Genomic DNA, 22,588 nt, shown 5'->3' with positions numbered 1-22,588 from the left:
ACTTAAAGATATACCATTTTAATTATAACAACTGTTTCATTGGTTTTCATATAATATTTGTCTATTTTTACTTAATTCTTTATTTTAAAGGCTAAAATTTAGATAAATTATATTTTATGATTATAAATATTTGTTAATTGTATATAACTTCCCTTTAAACAGTACTTAGTAGAGGAGATCCTGAATTAGAAATAATATTTTGTATTCATGAGTGTTTTTTTTTTAAACTTCTTTGTTTTACAGTCCTCACTTCGTTATCAGGAACCTCTTCTTAATCTGTACCGGGTTCTCCTTACAATAGCCAAGAACAACATTCCTGAGCAGACCAAAAAGATTGATTACGAAATCGTAACTTGCTGGTTACAAAGTGCAAAACTTGCCAGAAAGTAGGTTTTATTACACTGCAAATAAATTCTTGTAATCACCTCATCTGTACTGTTCCTTTAACTTTTCAGTCGATTATTAATCTGATCTATTCTTTCATTAATATCATATAGTAACATACATTTCTCTGAAATGTGTATGGAGTATTTCAGAAGCATCAGACCTGGAGGTGTTGTAACATCCCCACTTTTACATATTTTACATGCATAGCAACTGTAAATTATTATATCAATTTTCTGGTGAGGACATGACCTAAATCTTTACAGACTTAGCTGACTTTGACAGCAGGGGGGAAACACTTTTAGCAGCTTCTTATACTTTAAATTCCTCGTTGTAAATTTTGCGTGTCTAGTCAAGCACTCCACCTATTTCTCTCCTTCCTGCACCACTAATACTGAAGATATCGCATTGAAAAGTTCCTAAACCTGTCAGTGCATGCATGTAGAAGTTATTACTCATTTCTAATTCTTTGTAAGACATTATTGAGCTTTTATGTACATTCTCACAGAGAGAATATTATATAATGTGTTTATGGGGTATCATTTTCTTCTAACACTTTGTTCACATTAACAGAATCATTCATGTTTATTAAATTATTTTAATTTATAATCACAGTAAAGTTATATATTAGTCTCACAATTTATACAAGTTGCACACCTTGGTTGTAAGCTTCTGATGAAAATTTAAACTAAATGCAATTTAAAAAAAAACAAATTCGTAATCCAGTTTACTGAGTTAAGTTGGGGGAGTATTTCTCATCAAAATCTGACTTTTTGATTCTGTTGTTAGTGTCACATAGTAAAATGTTAAAGAAATAATTTATGATCCATGATGGTGAGAAAACCTGCTACATAGAGTTTTTCTCTGCCCATACCAGCCGTTTTACATATATATTTTAATTATGCATTGTCACTTTAGCCTAAAATTATGTCAAGTTAAAAGACATGTATTATTTGTAACCCAGTTATAAGTTTTGAAAGAAAACTTCATATTTAAAATGATTCTATCTTCATAGATAAGGTCCATAAGTTTTATACAGGAATGATCAAACAAAAGAGGACATTACAAACCAAATCATACTGTTTCAAAAATAATTTTGTTCACCATCTGGCATTGCTTTTATTTCTCTTTTTGTCAACAGTATGATAATGGAGATTTAAATGTGTGCCATTACTCAGAATATTGTAAGAACCATTGAACTTTGTTTAGAATAGATTATTTTTGAAGTTGCTTAATTTTTAGGGATTAGCTTGATACCAGAGTAGCAAAATGTCCAAAATCGTGAGGGTACAGACCTCAAACTTTACAGAAATATGGAGGCCTACTGATGGATGTAATGAAACTAAAGCTTGTTTCAGTTGATCTGATAGATATTTGATTATGTTCTTCTATCTCACATTTTCTGTACATAAGTGAATAAATACAACATACATGTTTCAGGGGACTGTAAGTCTGGCATAAGAGGTGATGAGGATAACATTTTGTGTGTGTGTGGATTGATATGGTTCTTGTGCAGAACTGGGTTTGAATATGAAAATGATATTGTATTGATAATTTGACAATTACCCCACTAGCAGTTTTCTGAACTTTAAGGTGGAATTATTCTGTGGCATGGTGGGCTTTCATAATAGATTACTTTTACCAGTTACTGTGTATCTCTTATATTTCTGAATTCTAGTGTTTTTTAGTCTTGATGTTTCTACAGCATATTGGAATCCACAGAAGATGCTGTATATGATCTCTCTCTGTTAGGTGATTTGATACAAATTAATTACAGTTGTTTTGGCTTCTAAATGCTTTTCTGACTTAATATTGTGTACATATCCTGTATATGTGTTTTTAGAGAAATTTCTGACATATAGTTTTCTTCTTAGAGTAATGCTAAAATAATAGGACTTGAACCCCATATAACAAAAGGTAATACGAATAAATGTATACATCTGGTTACTACTGATATCATACATAATCTACCTAGGATATCAATCAATCTAAACTTGTATACCCCTATTGAAAATATTCAAACACAGAGAATGAGTCAATGATTTTGTTGGAGTACTGCAGCTCATGTTGCCACATAGTTGTGCTCTGTCTAACGATTGTACATCTTGACAATATTCTGACAGCACAGTCTCCATTACAGAAGGCTCTTTCATGCAACTGTCATGTAGAAATTACATCTGAAACTTGATAATTAGGCTTTTCAGCTCGTAATCTACAGATTACAGGATTGAACCTCATTACTGAACATGTTTGCCCTCTCAGCTGTGGGAACATTATATATTGTGACAGTCTGTCCCACTATTCAGTCTGACAAAGGTTAGTGGTGAATGGTATTGGCTAATTGCTTTCTATATAATTCATCACTCAAAATTAGAGAAGGCTAGTGCAGATGGCTCTTGTGTAGCTTTGCATAAACATTCAACAACGAGTCTCAGGACACCATGCTTTCTATAATTGATTTAATTTATGGGGACATTAGTTTCTCAGTGCTTGTTTTGGAAGTTTGTTAGTACAGGAATCTGTAAGTGCTGTATCTAGGTTTGTTTTTTTTATGATAATAAATGCTCTTTGTTTTAACTCGTGTATTTTTATAGCCACTTCAAGTTCTTGACATGCTTGAAGCTTTCATGTGTTCATCAACTAATCTTGTGCATATTAATAGCTTGTATTCAAGTTCACTGCTAAAGTCCAGAACTGGTACTAGATTTGAATCATTAGAATAAATATTATATTTGATAGTAATTCATCTGATAACTGTAGAATTAGTACCATACACTAAGTGAAGAATTTATTTAAGAATGAGTTGTAATTAAATTATATCATTAGATTTAACTGTTATTAAAAACTAAGAAGTATCTGTGTAATAATTAATTGCATAATTATATTAATTATGTAATAATTAATTGCATTATTATATTGCATACATTATGATTAGAATCCATTAACTGTACAATGAATCATGTCCATTAATTTTCAGAATAGTATTTTCAACCTGTGTTTTTTAGAAGTGGTCATCAACAGAGGGCTTATAGTTGTCTGCTAGAAGCTTCAGTATTAAACATACCTGAGACATTTGTGGAAAAATCTAAGTGGCACTGGAATAAAGTAAATATAAATCTCAGTGGTAATATTTTTTGTAATTATTAAAGCAGATACTGTTCTTAGTTGTTTGTAAAACTTTTGATGAAATTATTTAAAGTACCTCTTTTAATATTTTGAAATGCCAAAATTGTGAAATTGGAAGCTCCAGGATTTTGCTGTGATTTAAAATTTTGAACTATTATGTTATAATGTAGTAAATTTGAAAATTATTAATTTATAAATGTCACTTTTTTAAACTTTGAAACTGTTAAATTATGAACATTGTATGTTCTAAATGTATACATTTGGAAGTACAAGATTCTGGAACTTAAAAGCATTAAGAATTTAACCTTGAAGTGAAAAATTTTTATATTTGAGGCAGTAAAAATGTTTTCTCATCAAACACCATAACATTTGGTATTTCTAAACTGTAATATTTACTTTGAATCTGAGTTTTTGTGAAGATTATAATGATGAATTTGTAATTAACAAAAATGTTACAGCAGTCTATTTATTTTGGCACTTTACTGGCAAATTTTAGTGTTTAGTTATAACAGTTTTCTGTCGACTTGCATTTTTTGAACTAATAGTAAATAAATAAATTTTATTTATGCATATGATTGTTATCTCAAATTAGAACCACATAAGTGCAGTATTAGTATCTTATACCTCTTAAAAAAAGAAACAATTAGTTCAAATGTGAGTTGCATTACATCAAAAATAAAATTTCCAAAATATATTTATATCTTCTTACCTTACAGTTATTATTCAGCTGCTATGGTTTCTTTTCCTTTGTCCATCTAAGTATAGGTTTGATTTTTTTCTCCTTTGCTCCAGTGTTTTATTTCACCTTTAAATCTATCTCATTACACTTTTCATCTTCATCAATGTGACCTCTGTTTTAAAACTGTATATAAACATTTCTTAACAGGTGCATGTAGTACAGTTGTTGAAGATATTTTATGCATTTTTTCAGGTTTTTATATTTGACTTTCATGTAGTAAAAAAAAAAAATTGTTTGGTATGTACGTTTACAGCTTGAATTCATGAATTAATGTATCCAGCATGGAAACAAATTAGGCCTCTCCTATCTCACCTCTGATATATAACATTGCTCCCAAATTGGGAAAGGAGTCGCTCTTAGTTGAGGCTGTCCATGACCTTATCTGTAGTAAAGTGGAAACATAGGTTTGATGTGGTGATCTTCAGGGGACTGTGATGCTGAACTTTTAGGTGATCCTGGACATTCTGGAGAGAATTTAGATTTGCTTTTTCTTGTGCCTTCCTTTCATCTGTTTGCTTCTAATGAGGCTAATTTTGATCACCTTTACCAACTTCTTTTCTTTACTTAGTTCATTCAGTGTGTCATGTTTTTTGTCATTACTTGGTGGGTTTTCCTTGGGGGTGGAAAGGTCTGAAGGTGAGTACTTAGTCCTCCCTCCATTCCCTAATACTGAGGCTCATATAGAGATGTTTACTGCTCAGTTTGGTGAGTACTTAGTCCTCCCTCCATTCCCTGATACTGAGGCTCATATAAGAGATGTTTATTGCTCAGTTTTGTGAAGGGACAGCTATGTCTTGTCTGCCATGTTTGTCAGAACAGCATGTTTAACTCATTATCATGAGGTAGATACACGTTTAGACTCTCAGAGAATAGATCAGCTCCTGAAAATGTTCCATAAAGAAGTTTATGCTTGATCTGAATATATCACAGTTTTGTAGGATTTGTTTGACCTTAACTAACACTAATATTTACTGTATGGACACTTTTTTTCTCTCCTCATTTCAGTTGTCGACTTCAACACTTTCCTGAATTTCGTGGCTGGTATTTCATTGAAACATATTAGAGGGCATTTGTCTACTTACTGACAACCTCCATGTGTTATATGAGTCCTTTTTCTCAAACTCTTGATTTTTGCAGGCATTCCAGACCCTTCATATTGAAGAGCTTATGTCACCCATCTGCATTCGTCTTAGTTGTTGGTTGCTTGACTTTCCTCAGCTCTTACAGGAGGTCTAGTTCCAATGTTGTCCTGACCCTAACAACAACCCCTTGTTTCATCATTACTTACAATATTTTATGCCCTTATCTACAGGGTTCCATGTTCAATTGATTGGAGTATTGCCAGCAGTGTAAATGACTACTGTATTCCTTTGTGTCCTGTGGGGACTCATCTACATTAATTTTTGTACATGTAGAAAACCGTTACCACAGATCCATGGGTACTACAGGCCCTTGCATCAGAATTGATCATTCATTTCTCATATCCACTACCATTTTTTTCATCATCTTATAGTATTTCACTTCCTGCAAGTCCTCAAATGTTTTAACTTCATTCCATCCATGGTTATCAGAGATGTGTTGGTCATTGGAGTGATTGAGAGAGTTGTTTCAGTTCTTACTAAGGTTTATTTCTGTATATTTGTTGTGCCCATATTGTCATCAGTCTTTTCATTTGAGTCAATTCCTAAATCTTCCACAGTTCACGGTGGAGTCATTCCTCATTCTATATTGGTGTTTTTTTGTTGGGAATGTTGTTGACCATGTTTAATGTTGCTAATGCCTATCTACACATTTCCATGGTGAAGTCATCCTGCTACTATCTATGTTTTGTGCACAAGGGTTTGGTGCTGCAGGTCATCTCTCAGCCCTTTAAACTCACACTGGTTCCATATGTTTACAGTTTATAGTTCATGTTATTTTCTTTACCCTATCTCAAAATGGAATCAGTCAATATTAGCTATCTCGTAAGCACCAGAAAAAACAACCAAAAAAGCACCCATCTTTTCTTTCCAGAATGACTTCAAATTGTAACATAAACCTACATTCTTTTATCCCAAGAAGTTTTAAGCTCATAGCAGAATAAATCTACTTATAATTAAACCATTATCCCACCATTATAAGATGTTAATCACCTGGGAAACATTCAGCTCACGTTACATTAATAAATTAAATTTACTCGTGAGTTGCTTGCTCATGAAAAAATATTATTATTACTTATTTTGCCTAAACTAAACTAAAAGGATACTTATTTTTACACTTTAGTTACTTTTATAAATATACATAAAAATAAAAAATAAAATGATTAACCATTTTCATTTTTTTCTTGCTATTGACTATTAAAGTTTACAAATCTTTTTAATTAACCCCATCCTCTGGGCCTATGCACACACCATTACATGGACATCTTGCTACTAGTAGCAGCATCACAGCACAGTCAGATACTATTTCTCTAAAGCAAAAAAGATAGAATTTATTATCAGAGCTAAAACTTCTCATTTTCTTTGGAACACTCAACTACCAGCCTTTTGGTCTCTAGTAACCCACCCTTAGGCATTGACAATAGTTCTATTCAGTCATAACTGGACTGGATTGTGCTTATACACCTACCCACTGATTGATCTGTTACCCAGCTTCCTAGCAATGATTTCTTCAATCTCTTGTCGTATTCTGTTGATTGCACGAGATTGGCCTAATCAACCCTTATCTCATATACCATGTACCACTTTTCCCTTAGGGTTTATTTTATGTTGCTTCTGGCCTGTGGACATCACCAGTCAGAGTTATTTGCATTACACTTACAGAGGACACTTTTTCATTCTACCCATGTTTTTCTGTACCCAGATAGGTCCTCCTTACCTTACCACTGGCAGCCAGGGAAAGGGATAAATACTTTTCACTGATTCATCTGACCTCTTTATTTTCACACATATAAATGATGGGTCCCCATTGTTTCTTATGTCTAATGAAGGCCTTGAGGTGTTAGGTTGCCTAAACTAAAGGTTTTAGTGGTGCTGGACAATGACTTTTTATTTGTGTCTCTTTAGTTTCCCAGGGCTTACCTCTGGTTACCTCAATGGGATGAGTGGTAGAATTGATCCATATTGATTTTATGGGCTCTCTCTGAAGGCAAGGAAAATTCTACAAGTCTCAACTTATCAGATTCATCACATTTCTATGTTCATCGTGGCCCAGTTGAATTGCTCACTGGAGGACATTCTGAGCTTGTGTGTGAACCTTCCCCAATACTTTTATCTCACATTATTTACATAATCTGGCATTATCTTTCTTTGAGGGTTTTTTTACTACCCCAACATCTATGTTAACCTCATCTGCTAGGTTATACTGAAAGGTAAGTATTTGCATTACTAATCTTCTCTCTTTTTTTTTAATTTCAAAATTCTACTTTTTGGTGAGTGTTGCCCAATCAAGTGTGCTTTTATCAAACCAAATTCACTCTAGCAACTACTGACACAGTATACTTTATCTAGGTTGTTACAGGCTCTGTGGAAATATGGTGTCACATACAACCACACAGAGACAGACTGAGTGGTAATACTCTACTATGCTGGATTACCACTCAGAAAATATAATGAATAAAGCATAAGGGGTTCTTCCCCATCTCTGCTGATCAGTGGATTGAATAAATCAGGATCAGTTTGCTTTTAGAAATTTAGGAAATTTGGTTCACTTACTTTGCTGATTCTAGAGCATTGTTTTTCAGGACTTCTCTAATGTGCACTACCCCTGCCCCCAGTTAGAAACCTTTCTACTCAGGATTTTGAGTGTTGTTTTTTTTCCAGATTTTGGTAGGAGCAGCACCAGCTTAAACAGGAGCTTACTCGTAAGAGTATTTCAGTTTCGACACTCAACTATCCAGTTGGGTTTGGTGTGGTCTTTCTTCTTGATTAATGTTGGTTCAGTACATTGTTCATTGTCACTTCATAATTGTGGATGCAGAGTAGTCCCATTCTGTGTTTTTGGTTCATCACAGTTTGTTCCATATCTTTCCAGTAATTCCAGGGACAAATGGAATTTATGCTGCCCACTTGGCTAGGGAGAGAGGATGAGTGTCTGTAATTTCAGGTTGGATAAGTTCTGTTTCCTCAGGTTAAATATTGCATGCAGTGTCATGTTATTCCAAATCTGTGGTTTTGCTTTTGGACTTCTTCAGTTTGAGGAAAGGGCTTGTCCACATTGGTGTTATTTATTTACTTCTTATGATTCCAGATGCATCACTCTGTAGCTATGGGTTTGGATCCATCCTGTCTCACACACACATATATATATTATGATCCAAATGCCCTATCCACCAACATGGGATTTAGGAACCATGATCCTGTGATTCCAACCCTGAACAGTGATACCTTGGATATGTGGTTGGGGCTTGGCCAGTGATTATAACATATCATTTCAAGTTCCACATCCACTGCACAGTTTAGTTTCTGAGTGTGTAACATGCCTGTTGTGGCTGTGGTGCAGTTCCTCACTATGTTGTTAGTATTATATATTTCTTTTAGTATGTCCACAGTCTATGCAGACATTCATGTCTAAGGGAGGGACTGTGGATTGGGTCTGTCTCGAAAAAATGTCAGTATTGTGCAGAGGTGTTTATGAACACTATCAATATAAGATAGAGGGCACATTGATGTAGGTATTAACTTCAACTTACTTTTTACTTGTGAACAAATTCAACACTGTAGGTTTTAGATTACATGAAAGTTAACAATTTCCAAATGAGTGTTGCTCTCTTGAATTGTAAGATTTATAGTTTAAAGTGAGTTTGATTTGTTTTGAGTATTTAATGTTATGTGGTTTGGGTTAAAATAATGAACAGTAAGTTTTCTGTGAAAAATCTTACATTTTAAAATATTATCATATATTTCTGATGTACTAGCTTTCTATATATTTTTTTCTCCTACTGATTGAAAAGTTATATCTGACTTTTAAACTATAACACCTCAAATTGAATGATCATGTGTCACTTTTCTTAACATAATATTAAATTGTACTTGTGATAATATAGTCTTAGATCACTGTATTAAATGATCCTTTTTTCCATTCAACTGTGCCTAATGTTGAACTGTACTTGTGATAGTGTAAACTAAGATCTCTGTATAGAATAATCCTGTTATTCAACTAAGTCTTTTCTTGAACTGTACTTGGGATAAACTAGTCTTTGATCTATCTGTATAATATTTTGTTATTACTCATCTAGGCCTAATATTGTATTTCATTCGTGATAATGTAGATTTGTAACCACTGTACTGAATGACCCTGTTACATCTTACTGTGGTCTAGTATTAAAGAAAAATGGAGAATAAAAATTTATACCACAAAAAATGATAAATAGCCTGAACACCCTTCCTCTGGTGATATTAAAATTAAATGAAACAGAAGGGTTGATAATACAGTGTTATCAAGTAAAGAATCTTCAAAACGGATGTTGTACAAGATATTTGTAGAAACATACATGTGAATCAGTAGTAAATCAATATTATTTTAAAACTATGTCAAAATTGATATGTATATAAAAATTGAGGTTTTAAATGTTTTTAAGTTTTCAGTAGATATTGATATCAGTTAAATAGGATGATACACCAAAAGTTATATGATATGCAAACTTGTCATGTTTCTAAAATTTTAATAGCCAGCTAGTACTCTGGTTACCTGTATGCTTATTTTGTGACTTGTTATACAGAATGAACAGGAACAAGCTATCAATATTCTTCAGAAAGGAATTCAGGAACATTTTCCAGATGTTTCTCAGTTCAAGAATAACCCAGCTCAAAACACAGAAAGAAACTGCTGCTTGTGCCAAGGTAATAATGGATGCTACTTATACAGAAGTTTTAACACTTATGTTACATTACTTAGGTACTTTTTGCTGATGATAATGTAGAAAATATTAAACATGTAGAACAGAGTATACAACATGTGGCCTGCAGGTCAGATTTGGTTCACCAACTCACTATACAGCTCATGACATGAAATTATAGTGCTTAAATTTGATAGTTTTTGTTTTTTATCTGATGAATTATTTTTCATCTGTTATTAAATTTAAGAGTTTCTATATCACAATTTAATAGAAATTTGATTAGTTTTATAGTTGGTAGAAAATATAAAGGACTCTTTTTTGTTTATTTTATAGAAAGAAATGTTATGGCCTGCCAACTCTCACACTTTCAATTGGCCCCAACCAAATAGAGTCAACATTTTATAGGCTGTAGGTTGGCCTGAATTTAAAATGTGATTGATTGTTTATCTATTTTAATATTGTGTGTTATTCTTTAATGTATAAGATACAAAGTTTAAGTGTCTTACATTCAGAAGTTTATTAAACTACTTTGTGTTTGTGTTATACTAATTACAATCGCATAGCTAATAATGCATATTTTAATAGTGTATAAGTTTTAAATTCTACAATATTTAAAATCATGTATTTCTTCTGTTCAAACACCTTTTCTTCTAGCATGTCATCTTTCATATTTTATCAACCACTATTCAGAAAAGTAAAAAATTCAAAGTAAATTTCTCTCTATACACTCATCATGACTCAGACAAACCAGATTTTTTTATAGCCTTCAATTCTGTTTGGTTACAGAGCTATCAAAGAGAAAATCAGACCCTTCCTGTCACATCATGCCTTTCACAGTTCATCAGTTGTTCTCTCTATGTTTAATGATATGTTACCTATGATCAATAGAAAGTCAAGGTTTTTTATGTATCAAATGGCATATTGTACAATGTTCTGAAATGTTGATGTCACTCGGAGTACAAACGTCGTTCTTACAAGAAAGTTAACAACTACGTTGAATGAATTTGTAACGACTTTTGTCACATAGCCGGAAAGCCAGGGAAAATTTTGAGAAATCTATATTGTTTGGTGCATTATTTAATTAAATACAAATTATTAAATGCATTACTATTAGGAGTCTAGCATAATTAGGATGAAGTCTCTTTAATAGTCAATAGCAAGAAAAAAATGAAAATGGTTAAGCATTTTATTTTTCATGTATATTTTTTTATGTATATTTATAAAAGTAACTAAAGTGTAAAAATAAGTATCCTTTTAGTGTAGTTTAGTTCAGACAAAATAAGTAATATTTTTTTCATGAGCAAGCAACTCACAAGTAATGTAATTCATTAATGTAATGTGAGCTGCATGTTTCCCAGGTGATTAACATCTCATAATGGTGGGATAGTGGTTTAGTTATAAGTAGGTTTATTCTGCTATGAGCTTAAAACTACTTGGGATAAAAGAATGTAGGTTTATGTTACAATTTAAGTCATTCTAGAAAGAAAAGATGGGTACTTTTTTGGTTGTTTTTTTCTGGTGCTTACAAGGTATCTAAAATTGACTGATTTTATTTTGAGATAAGGTAAAGAATATAACATGAACTATAAACTTTTACTGGAACAAAAATTGTTTGAAATGTATTATTTACGAGATTATAGGGACTACACAAAGGAAATTTGAGATTCTTGAGGTGACAAAAAAGTATTTTTTTTTATTTTAATATGAAAATTACTTTGCCTGTGGACTATTCAAAGTAAATGCTCAATAAATTTGTGAAAAAATCTCCATTGTATTTTTTTAATTCTTCACTAAAGATATGATATTTGTATGTGAATGACTTGGAATGTTAACTGAAAGTATGCCAAATTTTGTGAGGACAGATACACTCTATTGAAAGTTAGAAGTATTAAATATAAAAAGAGTAGAAGTGAGTGCAAAGAGGTCTTGTGGTCAGTCAAGTCAACCAAGCCCATGTTGAGAGAGTTAACAATGGTATTTCTTTTTTGGGTATTTTAACAAAAGCAAAAATACATAATAAGTGCTTCATTTTGAACTTTTCTAATGGTAAGTTATGATTTAAGAAAGCTGAAGTTTTCCATTCTCATTTCAAAATATCTAATATTTTTGTGAAATATATACTGCCTTTGTTACACTGTTAAATTCTCCAGAGTTTTAATAGTTTATTCAACTGTAAAATTTGAAGCTTCAGTCTGATCAAATAATGTAAAATATTATTCCATCACCCTAAACTATTGGTATCTTCTCCTTCCATCTGGGTTATTAGTGTGTAGATATAAAATCATAATGTAGATTGGGTGTTTTGAATAAATTCAAATCTGAATACTGTGGTAGTTCCATCTCTGTATAAATTTTGCTTAGGACCACATGAATAATATAGAGCATATGAAATAATTTAAGATAATTAAGTTCATTTATTGTAATACCACTTTCTGTTATCTTTATTAGGCAACATTAATGCTTGCCAAATATAGTGAAGAATCGGCTGTCTTGGAGAGTAATGCCCTTATTCTAATGTACCGAGATGTGGTTGCCATTCAGCCTGAATGGGAAGAAGGTCACTTCCATTTAGCCAAGTATTATGACCGAGTTATGACTACATTAGAGAAATCAGAAAAGAAAAGGTGTGTGTGCCTAGGTTGTTTATTTCACAAAATATTTTATTGCTAAATTTCTTACACAGTATAAGTATATGTTTTTTTCACACTCAGAATTTTTTCTTCATCAATCAAATTCATCATTATATCATATACATCTATGCTGAATGACTTGGCTTGACAATTTCAGGGTTATGTTGCATTTTACAAACACTGTTGAATTAACATCTTCTGATAAATTTTACTATTTTTTCCTTTAAATCTAATTTGTCTTTATATTTTTTATGTTTAACATTTTCTATACAAGCACCCTTTTCTGCACTTTGCAACCCTTTTACAGAATATCATGATAGTAGTATCAACATCTTCAAATAAAGATGGTCACAAATAAAGATAATAAATCAAATGTTAAAAACATGTAATATTATGTCAGTTTGAGTTCTTAATTTTATACAGTATGAAAATTGTGATGTCTACTCGCTAAGTCTCCTCTCTAATTAATTTACTATCCCTTCAAGGAATATGGAACTGATGTAAATTACTTATTATAATATTGTTACTACTCAGGCAAAGCATAATTTTTGTAGTGATTAACCCCATCGAGGCAAATTTCCCCTATGGATTGGAGGCAGAGGGCATGTTATCATGTTTGTAGAGTTATATTCAAAATATTATTGAACTACTATTTTATAAATTCATGTCAGTAAATTTGGCATAAAACTATACATTATTTAATTTCTTAATTTGAAAATAAATATCAAAATAAGATTGCTAAATATCAGTTTTTTTTGTCATGTGATGTGTTTGGTCATATTACATTTTATAAAGCTCACAATACAACATCTCTAGTTTCTTATGAGTTACAAACTCAAATTATTAATATTGCAAGCTGGAATATAAAATAAGAACCTCTTATATTTTCTGTGTCCTGAGATATCATTCTGTTCAATGAATCCACCATAATTGCTCTGTCTCCTTTTCCATTTTTGAAACCATATTTTTACACATAACCCACTGCACTTCATGAGGTATACATAGCAAATCAAAAGCTCAGACTTCTCCTTCACATTCTTTTCTCAGCCTTTGCAAGGCTTAAGTACTAAAGAACCACCTTTTTTAAATATAGACAAAATGGAGATTGGATGTATTTTTTAGACCCAAATGCTGCTTAGTTGGTAGCCTTGATACATTGCAGTGAAATTCTATGGCATTTACATAATAATTTATATATTTTTTTGTCATTTCAAAATGCATATATAAAATTTAAAAAGATTATTTTGTTTTATATTTTTCTCGTGCCAAATTTAACAATGTTTACAGTTTATGCCAAGCAAGTATAAACCTTAACATTTGTAGGTAGCAAAGATAATTATTTTCTATATTTGTTCACATAGTTTTCTGTTTTATGAATAATGACTGAAATTTAAAAATTAATTTGAAAATAGTAATAATATACATACATACATAATGTAACTGAAATGTGATTATATTTTACAAAACACTACCTTAACTACCTAGGTTAGTCTTTTACCAAACATGCTTGACCTTTCAGCTGTGGAGGCGTTATAATGGTTCAGTCTATCCAACTGTACGTTGGTAAAAGAGTAGTTCAAGAGTTGGCATTGGGTGGTGATGACTAGCAACCTTCCCTCTAGTCTTAAATTAGGGACAACTAGCGCAGGTAGCCCTCGAGTAGCTTTGCAAAAATTCAAAAAACAAAGCAACAATTTACAGTAGGAAAATAATTAAATGTATAAAAACTATTACCTTTTAAAATTATGCAAGAGTGTACACGTTATCTTATATACTTATAGATAACTCAAATTGTAAAAATATTATGCTAAAAATATTTTTAAAATTGTTTTACAAACTGCGAAAGTTTATGACTGTATATATACATATATGGCCCGACATGGCCAAGCGTGTTAAGGTGTTCGACTCGGAATCCGAGGGTCACGGGTACGAATCCCGGTCACACCAAACACGCTCGCCCACCCAGCCATGGGGGCTTTATAATGTTACAGTCAATCCCACTATTCGTTGGTAAAGGAGTAGCAGTCTCCATATAAGGCAAACACCGAGGTGGATATTCAGGTCTCAGAGGAAATAACATAAATGTAGAACCTTCCAGGAGTACAAGAGAAGCAAAATAACAAAATAATGTACTTTTAAGTCTATCCACCTCACAAAACATATTTTGTTGTTTTACTTTTCGCGTAATGTTTCTGATACAAAGAAACGAAGACAACATGTAGTATTCAGTATTCATTTTCCTTTATTGAGTCATTTGTACTTCGTGGATTATTTCTGAATTTGAAGTTTCTCACTCCTCCTTATCACCAGACAGAAGAAATATTTTCTAATACCTGTAATTACTTTGAGAGTCCCCGTCACATTAAACATGCTCGCCCTTTTAACCGTGGGAAGGTTATAATGTGACGGTCAATCCCATTATTCGTTGGTAAAATATTAGCCCAAAAGTTGGCGCTGGGTGGTGATGACTAGCTGCCTTCCCTCTAGTCTTAAACTGCTAAATTAGGAATGTCTAGCGCAGATAGCCCTCGAGCAGTTTTGCACGAAATTCAAAACAAACAAACAAATATATACATATATAAAGTATAATCAGTACATGTGTATTTTTATCAAATCAACACTGAAATGGTGAAAATGTTTTTATAATAAATTTGTATAAAATACGCAAATATTTGAGATTTAAGTAATAATCTTTTATTGTGAAAATTATATGTATTTTATCCAAAACGTCACAAGCATAAGCAAAATAAGTAACTGAACAGTTTAAGAACTTTTTTCATCTTCATTATTATCAGACCCTTTGGCTTCCTATTAATGGCCAGTGATCCCAAAAGAATGTATGTATATATATGTGTGTGTGTGTGTGTGTGTGAAATTGAATGCTTCGAATGAACATCCTTAATGAGTTGTGTTATATGCCACAACAGCAGTTTCTTTGGTACTACATTGTCAATCAAAGACTATAGCTTTAAGAACTAATATTTTATTCTTAATCTGCTAAATGTATTATTTCTATTGTTAATATTCTTAAGGTTACGTTTTAGGACTTAATTGACACCTAATGAAATACAATTTAGATTTTAGAAAGGTGCTCATACTGATGTCCAAGCCTCAAATGGTACAGCGGTTTGTTTGCAGGCTCACACCACTAAAACCAGGGTTTCGAAGCCCATGGTAGGCAGAGCACAGATAGCCCATTGTGCAGCTTTGTGCTTAATTCTGAACAAACAAACAAACTGATATCCAACGAATTTTCACTCGGAATTTGAAAAGTTTATTACAAAACTATACTGCTTTGAAAATGTAAGTCTTTCTATTCGAAATTTTGAGTAACTTACAAGTTATTGTATCACAAAACAATATGAACTCAAATAATAAATGAGCCATTTATCCCAATCTCATATACACTTTGAAGTACTTTAATTTATAGTTTGTAATTGCAATAATAAACTCACAACTACCGCTACTACCAGCTTTGATCAACATCCGACGTAGAATTTTAGCTTTACACATTTCGTGGGCATTTGTTTGTTTGTTTGGGAATTTCGCACAAAGCTACTCGAGGGCTATCTGTGCTAGCCGTCCCTAATTTAGCAGTGTAAGACTAGAGGGAAGGCAGCTAGTCATCACCACCCACCGCCAACTCTTGGGCTACTCTTTACCAACGAATAGTGGGATTGACCGTAACATTATACACCCCCACGGCTGGGAGGGCGAGCATGTTTAGCGCGACGCTGGCTGAACCCGCGACCCTCGTATTACGAGTCACACGCCTTACGCGCTAGGCCATGCCGGGCCTTCGTGGGCATGAGCGCCAGTTTTAGTACTAATGCAATATTAAACATTACAGATTACAATCACATTAATTACTTACCTTAGGATCTGGAGACAACTATTGTGATATCATCCAAGTCCTATTTGTCACCTTTTAACCTCATAATACTGCTAGAATTACAAAATATTCTATTCTACTAACAATGACAAGAATATAAGCATACGTAAGCTTTTTAATATTCTTAATATGACGAGAATTTTCTTGCAGATTCGCTTGGCACTTTTTTTGGAATTGTAGAGGTCGCTCGATAACACATGTAGCTTACTACGCAGGTCACTGACAATTTGCAAGCAAAATATTGCATTCAATACGTTGGGGTTAAAAGATATGATGCAGTAAAATGTTTATAGATTTATTTATGTGAAGTGATCACCCCAAGGAAAAATCAAACGAATCAGAAAAGAAAATTTACAAGAAGAAAAAAGTGAAACATATTTAAATTTTATTGTCGTGTACAAGGACATTGTAAATATTAACCAGTGCAATATTTGTACTTGTAAAAATGTACTGTAACTTGAATTTATCGTAGCTGCTAAGCCTAATGCTGGTCTGTGAGGGTTAATACGAAAACGAGTTAGTTAACCACATAATTAATAATTGTTCATTCTCATTACAAGTAGTGTCTGCCGAATTATGTAAGTAGATTTGGACAACATTTTAAAATGAAATTATTAGTATATAACTTATAAGTTGGGACTACATAAATTGTAAATTTACAATTTTTTAGACTTTAAAGGCAATGGTGAAAAACGTGCTTTGAATTGTGGCTCTATTGTAATCAGAAAAAGGTATTTCTAGTGGTTGAGTGAGTCCTACAGGTTATTATGGTTTTATTCTTACTGTCACTTGTACACGTGAAGCAACTAGTAAAGCTTCAAGAGCACTTAACAGGGCAAGTACTTCTCTTTATAACTTAATTGTATTAATGACTCTTTATGTGCAAGTTTTAAACTATGAAAAACTAGTTTTTTATAATATTAAATAGTTTTTCATTAAATCAAATTCAGATACAAGACCAAAAACAGCATGGGTAGATAATTGCACTTTGCAGTCACTTCGGATCTTTAGTTAATTGGTTGATACCTTTACCAAAACCTGATTGGCCAAAATACAGATAACTGTTGCACACTTTGTGAAAATTTGATCTACAGCTGGCCACAAAACAGATGTCAACATGCTACAACATTCAGTGATTAAGTGTGCTGATCCTGTATTGATAAAGTAACATTGATACAGGAAAAGAAGAAAGTGACTTGTAAGTTCAAAGTGACAGTGTAGATGTAATGGTTCAGACTTAGAGGTCAAAATTGCATAAAAAACAGGTGTGAAAGAACTGCAAGGTAATTTAAAAGTATGAAGAAAGAGAAAATAAAGGACTGATTCATCTATTCCACTGGAGAGTGATGAAGATGAAATGTCTAGCAGAACTTCTGAGGATCCCATGGAGTTTGTGACACTGAATGAATGATGCAGATAATCCAAAATTGAAGTGTAAAAGCAAGACGTTGTGGTATTTCAACATGGCACAGGAGCAATGCCGATTCAATTTGGTATTGAATGCACAACAACATTAAACTTTCCAAATCAAGAAGCTCGATGAAAAGCATCAAGTTTCAGTGCTCTTGAAAAGAACAGTTGATTGCTTGCATTCTGCATGGCAGGATTAAGGATTTTTAGTACTACATTACTTCCAGGAGATCCAGATGATCTTATGAACATGACTGGAAATACAATTAAATCTGATGATACAAAACTATTCTCATATGCCAATAATGTGCAACAAGTTTTGCCAGAAAAAGTTATACTTGCACTGATATTCTAGTCAATGATGTTTAAAGAAATGAAAGATAGATTGAAGAACAAACTTTTGAAATAGCTAGATGAGAATTATCCCACTGATGTGAAGGTCATGGCCTTTGTACCTACTCTGAAAACAAAGAGCAAGAATGAGAACAAATAGTTAATAACATAACATACACATCTTCCAAGTTTACTACTGTGTACTATGGGAGTCAAAAACTTTCAATAGCATTACTAAATCTGCATATTTTTTCATAAAACTTTGTAGGAGATTTTGTTCAACCAGAAAACTCTAAAAGTGAGTTTTAGCTCATTCTAGAATGATTTTATTTATTAAGGATAGCCATTCAGCACAAATCCTGGGTGTCTGGCCTGTGGAAGCAGTGTTAAAATTTGCAAACAGTCTAAAAAAAGTTGATTTATTTATATCAACCATTTGTAATTTTAATGTATATGAACAGAAACTAAAATAAATTGTTATCTGTGTTGATGGAGGCACTATTTTTCTCTCACTTTGACTATCTGAATTAGATTTACATTGCTTAGCTTTAGGCCAGACCATAAAATAACTTGTTGCAAAATTCATGGTTAAATTTCAAAATTTCTTAATCAGAATGAGAATTGATACATGAGTTAGTTTCATGCAAAGTAATCAATTAATTTTATGAAAATAATCAACTTGTGTGTCCAATTATTACCATCTTCAATATTCAGTAATCAAAATTAATCTTTTAGAGGCAGTTCACATCTTGCACAGAAAGCTGTCTTTATGTCTGCCTTAGAAATTTCCATGCTACTTGTGAAGTTCTGCTGATTGTGTGAGTAACTAATTTCCTCACACAGGTTGTGTAGTAATGATGGATTACAGTCATGTTGACTAATTGTTTTTTCAATTACATTGTGATGCTTCTTGTTTGGTGATATTGTTTTGTCTGGTGCACATGAGATGGTGTGTCAGGTAAAGATGAGACTGTTTCTTGTTTCTGTTTTTTTATAGTATTCTTTGGCTAGTGTATCAAATCTGATTTTGAAATAACCAAATACTTTGTTGAGGTCAGAAAATGACTGATTTGGGGTATATTCAGTGGTGATGCACACCAACACACACACATCCTAAATAGATCAGATGAATTTAAGTTGGGTCTGATAAAGGCAAATTCTGGGTGTTATTTACTTCATTTTACTGCTTTAATATCATGCTGAAAAGGTGTGGTCAGTTCTTATAAACTTATGAGAAGACAGTGCATTAGCATTCAAAATATTAGTCAAACAAGGTATCCAAGGCTACCTTAACTTTTACCAGTGTTTGAAACTGCAGAATTTTCTGTTGACCTTTTAACATGTCTTTAACACTTTGTAATTTCATAATTATCATCAACATTGTCTGTAGAAAAGTATGAAGAAAAACAGTATGAAAGGCTGTGTAAAATAATACTTCCATATAGTTATCTTATAAGTACCACATTAATGTCAAATTCATAAAGTGTAATTTTCATCTTAACAGCTGTCACATTTTCTTTATTTTTAATGAACATTTATTACATAATATGTTTTGAATATTTTAAAACTCTAATTATCTTTGTAATGCATAATTTGTTTACTTAATCAGTGAAATAGTATGCCATGTTTATTAAAGTTATTGATACAAAGGTTCAAACAAATTGTTGGTAATATAAGAGTAATCACCCTCTACTCACATTACCTTAGGTAGATCAACAAGTAGGAAGAAAAAGAAGGAAATTGAGGACCTGAACTTGACATTAAAATCTGTAACAACACAGAAAGATGAGAAAGGTAAAATACTACTCTTTATATTAAGAAATAGGTTTTTTTCTGTCACCTTTCCTTGCTTGTGGAGAATGAAGTTAATGTTAGATAACACTGCACAACAAAGTTTTTGCTTCTTGAACACTGTTGGGTGTTCCTTATAGATGTTTGGCTGCTGATCATGAAAATCACGTCCACATTTGCCCATTACGTATAATTTCATTGAAATCTTCAGTTTTGCTACAATGGGAAAACAATATCAGGGCAACTGGAATTTGTCAATGCTTGCTGACTACTCTTGAACACTGGAACGTGATGCACTGGACATTGAATACAAACAAAAATCAGGAGCAAAACACTTTTAATTATGTTGAACTTAATAGTGTATTACAAACATAAACACAATTAAATAAGTTATTGCCAGTAAACAGTTAACTGACTATTTCTCAAAGTTTCTACTGATGAAGCAAAACCAAAACTATATTTGTGCATTCCCACCAGATACCTGCCACAATCAGCAAAACCTTTTCAGGAAGCAAAAAATTTCAAAAAAATTGTTGTGCAGTATAATTTTGTATGGAGTGTAAAGGTTTATTATTTTAATTTTACCTAATACAAATGCTAGATTAGACTAGCTTTCTCATAAGTTATTTCTATGTAATTCAATAGAGAGTGTGAGCAGGAAATTCTGAAATTTGTATATTCCCATTGTTGTATCACTTTCCAGTAACATAACAAGTATGTGATATGTATCTTAGGACAACTGGTGATACCAAAACAAAATTGAGAACAATGTTTTGACCTTCTTAGGTCATCTCCAGATTAACAAAGAAGGAGTTTGCAACAGTTGTCCTGAAATACATTTTTTACTTCAAGTTGGTTTCTCGTCATCACGAAATATGTGATATATTGTTAATCACTTAACCTCTCCCTACATGTTGATATGGCATGTTTTTGTAAACATATAAATACAAAGATTTTTCTTTTTTTTCTTTTTTTCCAGTGTTGCTTTTGCTTGTTTTGAAGTGGTGTAAAATGAGCAGGAGAATATGTCAATGTGAGGTTTAATAGTACTAAAAAACATAGGATTTTATAGTTAACTGAAGACTTTTAAGAATTACTACATAAAATGTTATTAATACAGATTATCTTTGGATACATCAATGATCTGGCTGTCTAAGTTGGTGATAAAGGATTTTAAGATATTATTTTTTAGAAATAGCAAATAACATAAGTTGAATCTTTCAAACTGAGTTATTCAAGAAAAAGTTAAAATACTTTCCAGAATTATTATGGTTTTTTATACCTTATGTATTATATAGAAACTGAAATACATCATGATGTATTCTACCATATTAATATTGCTCTTGACATGTAGTCTTAAATGTGTTTAAAGATGGAACCTCTTTGCTTTCTACTTTTAGAGATACATTTCCCTGACATAAGTGAGGATTTTTTTAGCATTAGTCATATATAAAAGAATTTCTAAAGTGTGGAACATCAGGTTTACAATTTCACCCATTTAAAGTTCTAAATATTTATTTTTCATTATTTTTTTAAGGTCTGGCACTAAAATTGTACTAATGTATAACTTGTAATTATAAATATTTATTCTTTATCAGTGAGAGTTAAATATTTTCTTTTGGAGTGGTTGGAAAGAAATACAGTTTTATTCCATATGAGTTCTGTAGTTATAACACTTAGCAGAGACATAAATCAGGTAGATAATTGTGACTAACCAACAATAATTGGCTTTATAAGTACAATGACATTATTTACGTAGCTAAAACTCATTCAAAACAAAAGGCATAAGCTATTATATTACTGTAACTTTATTGAATGTTATTTTTATACATTTTAAAATGCATGTTGGTACATTTTATCTGTTTTTATAACTTTAAAAATTAAAACAACTTATGTAACAAGTGTGTGGTACAAGTATTGTGTACATATTAACTAAAAGCATGAATTATTATACTGTACATAACTATCTTTAATATTAAATGAGTTTTCATAATTTTTGTGTGTTTTTCAATAGTTAGGTCACTGATATTCTTAGGGTGAATCAAAACAAGTGATAAAAGTCTGCTTAATGTAAATCACACACCACAGCATTGAAGTGTTTTATCTTGTTACTCTCAACATGGCTACAGTTCAGTTATATTCATCTCTTGCAGAAAGGTGATATAACTATTTTAATTTCAGGAACTGATCCTAAATCTGTACTGTATGTTTTTTATAAGTAAGAACAGTGTAAGAAAGGTGACAAATGCAAGTTTTCCCACGATGATGTTGAAAATAAGAGTGAAAAGAAGAGTATTTATGTAGACTTGAGAGATGAAGGTAATGTAGTTTATTTTTTTATCTATGTATCTATTATCTGTTAATAATGTAAAGTATAAAGGTTTTTTAAATCAACTGTATGGTTTTCTGTGTTTGCATTATTAGTGTTAGACTACTGAAGCATTTTAAGAGTTTAAATGTCAATCTTC

At 32.0% G+C, this 22,588-nt stretch overlaps 1 protein-coding gene across 13 annotated transcripts in view; it reads left to right on the top strand.

Annotated features, from left to right (window-relative positions):
* LOC143242137 (zinc finger CCCH domain-containing protein 15-like) overlaps positions 1-22,588 on the top strand; it is a 53,167-nt gene that overhangs the window by 570 nt on the left and 30,009 nt on the right. For 8 of the 13 annotated variants that reach the window (XR_013022456.1, XR_013022457.1, XR_013022455.1 and 5 more), the window contains exons 1-6: positions 346-386; positions 3,390-3,489; positions 9,948-10,068; positions 12,513-12,688; positions 20,041-20,123; positions 22,344-22,439. Coding sequence is in view for 10 of the 13 variants with exons in the window: in XM_076485444.1 (XP_076341559.1) it covers positions 9,949-10,068; positions 12,513-12,688; positions 20,041-20,123; positions 22,344-22,439 (475 nt within the window). In the remaining 3 variants the exon portion in view is untranslated. Of the gene's footprint in view, positions 1-248; positions 387-3,361; positions 3,509-9,947; positions 10,069-12,512; positions 12,689-20,040; positions 20,124-22,343; positions 22,440-22,588 lie in introns of those variants that run through there. The other 5 variants (XM_076485445.1, XM_076485448.1, XM_076485446.1 and 2 more) reach the window with 5 other exon arrangements.

This window comes from Tachypleus tridentatus, unplaced genomic scaffold, assembly GCF_004210375.1.
Source record: "Tachypleus tridentatus isolate NWPU-2018 unplaced genomic scaffold, ASM421037v1 Hic_cluster_2, whole genome shotgun sequence".
Classification (NCBI taxonomy): domain Eukaryota; kingdom Metazoa; phylum Arthropoda; class Merostomata; order Xiphosura; family Limulidae; genus Tachypleus; species Tachypleus tridentatus.
Note: the sequence above shows the minus strand (reverse complement) of the source record. Positions and strands in the feature narration are given on the sequence as shown.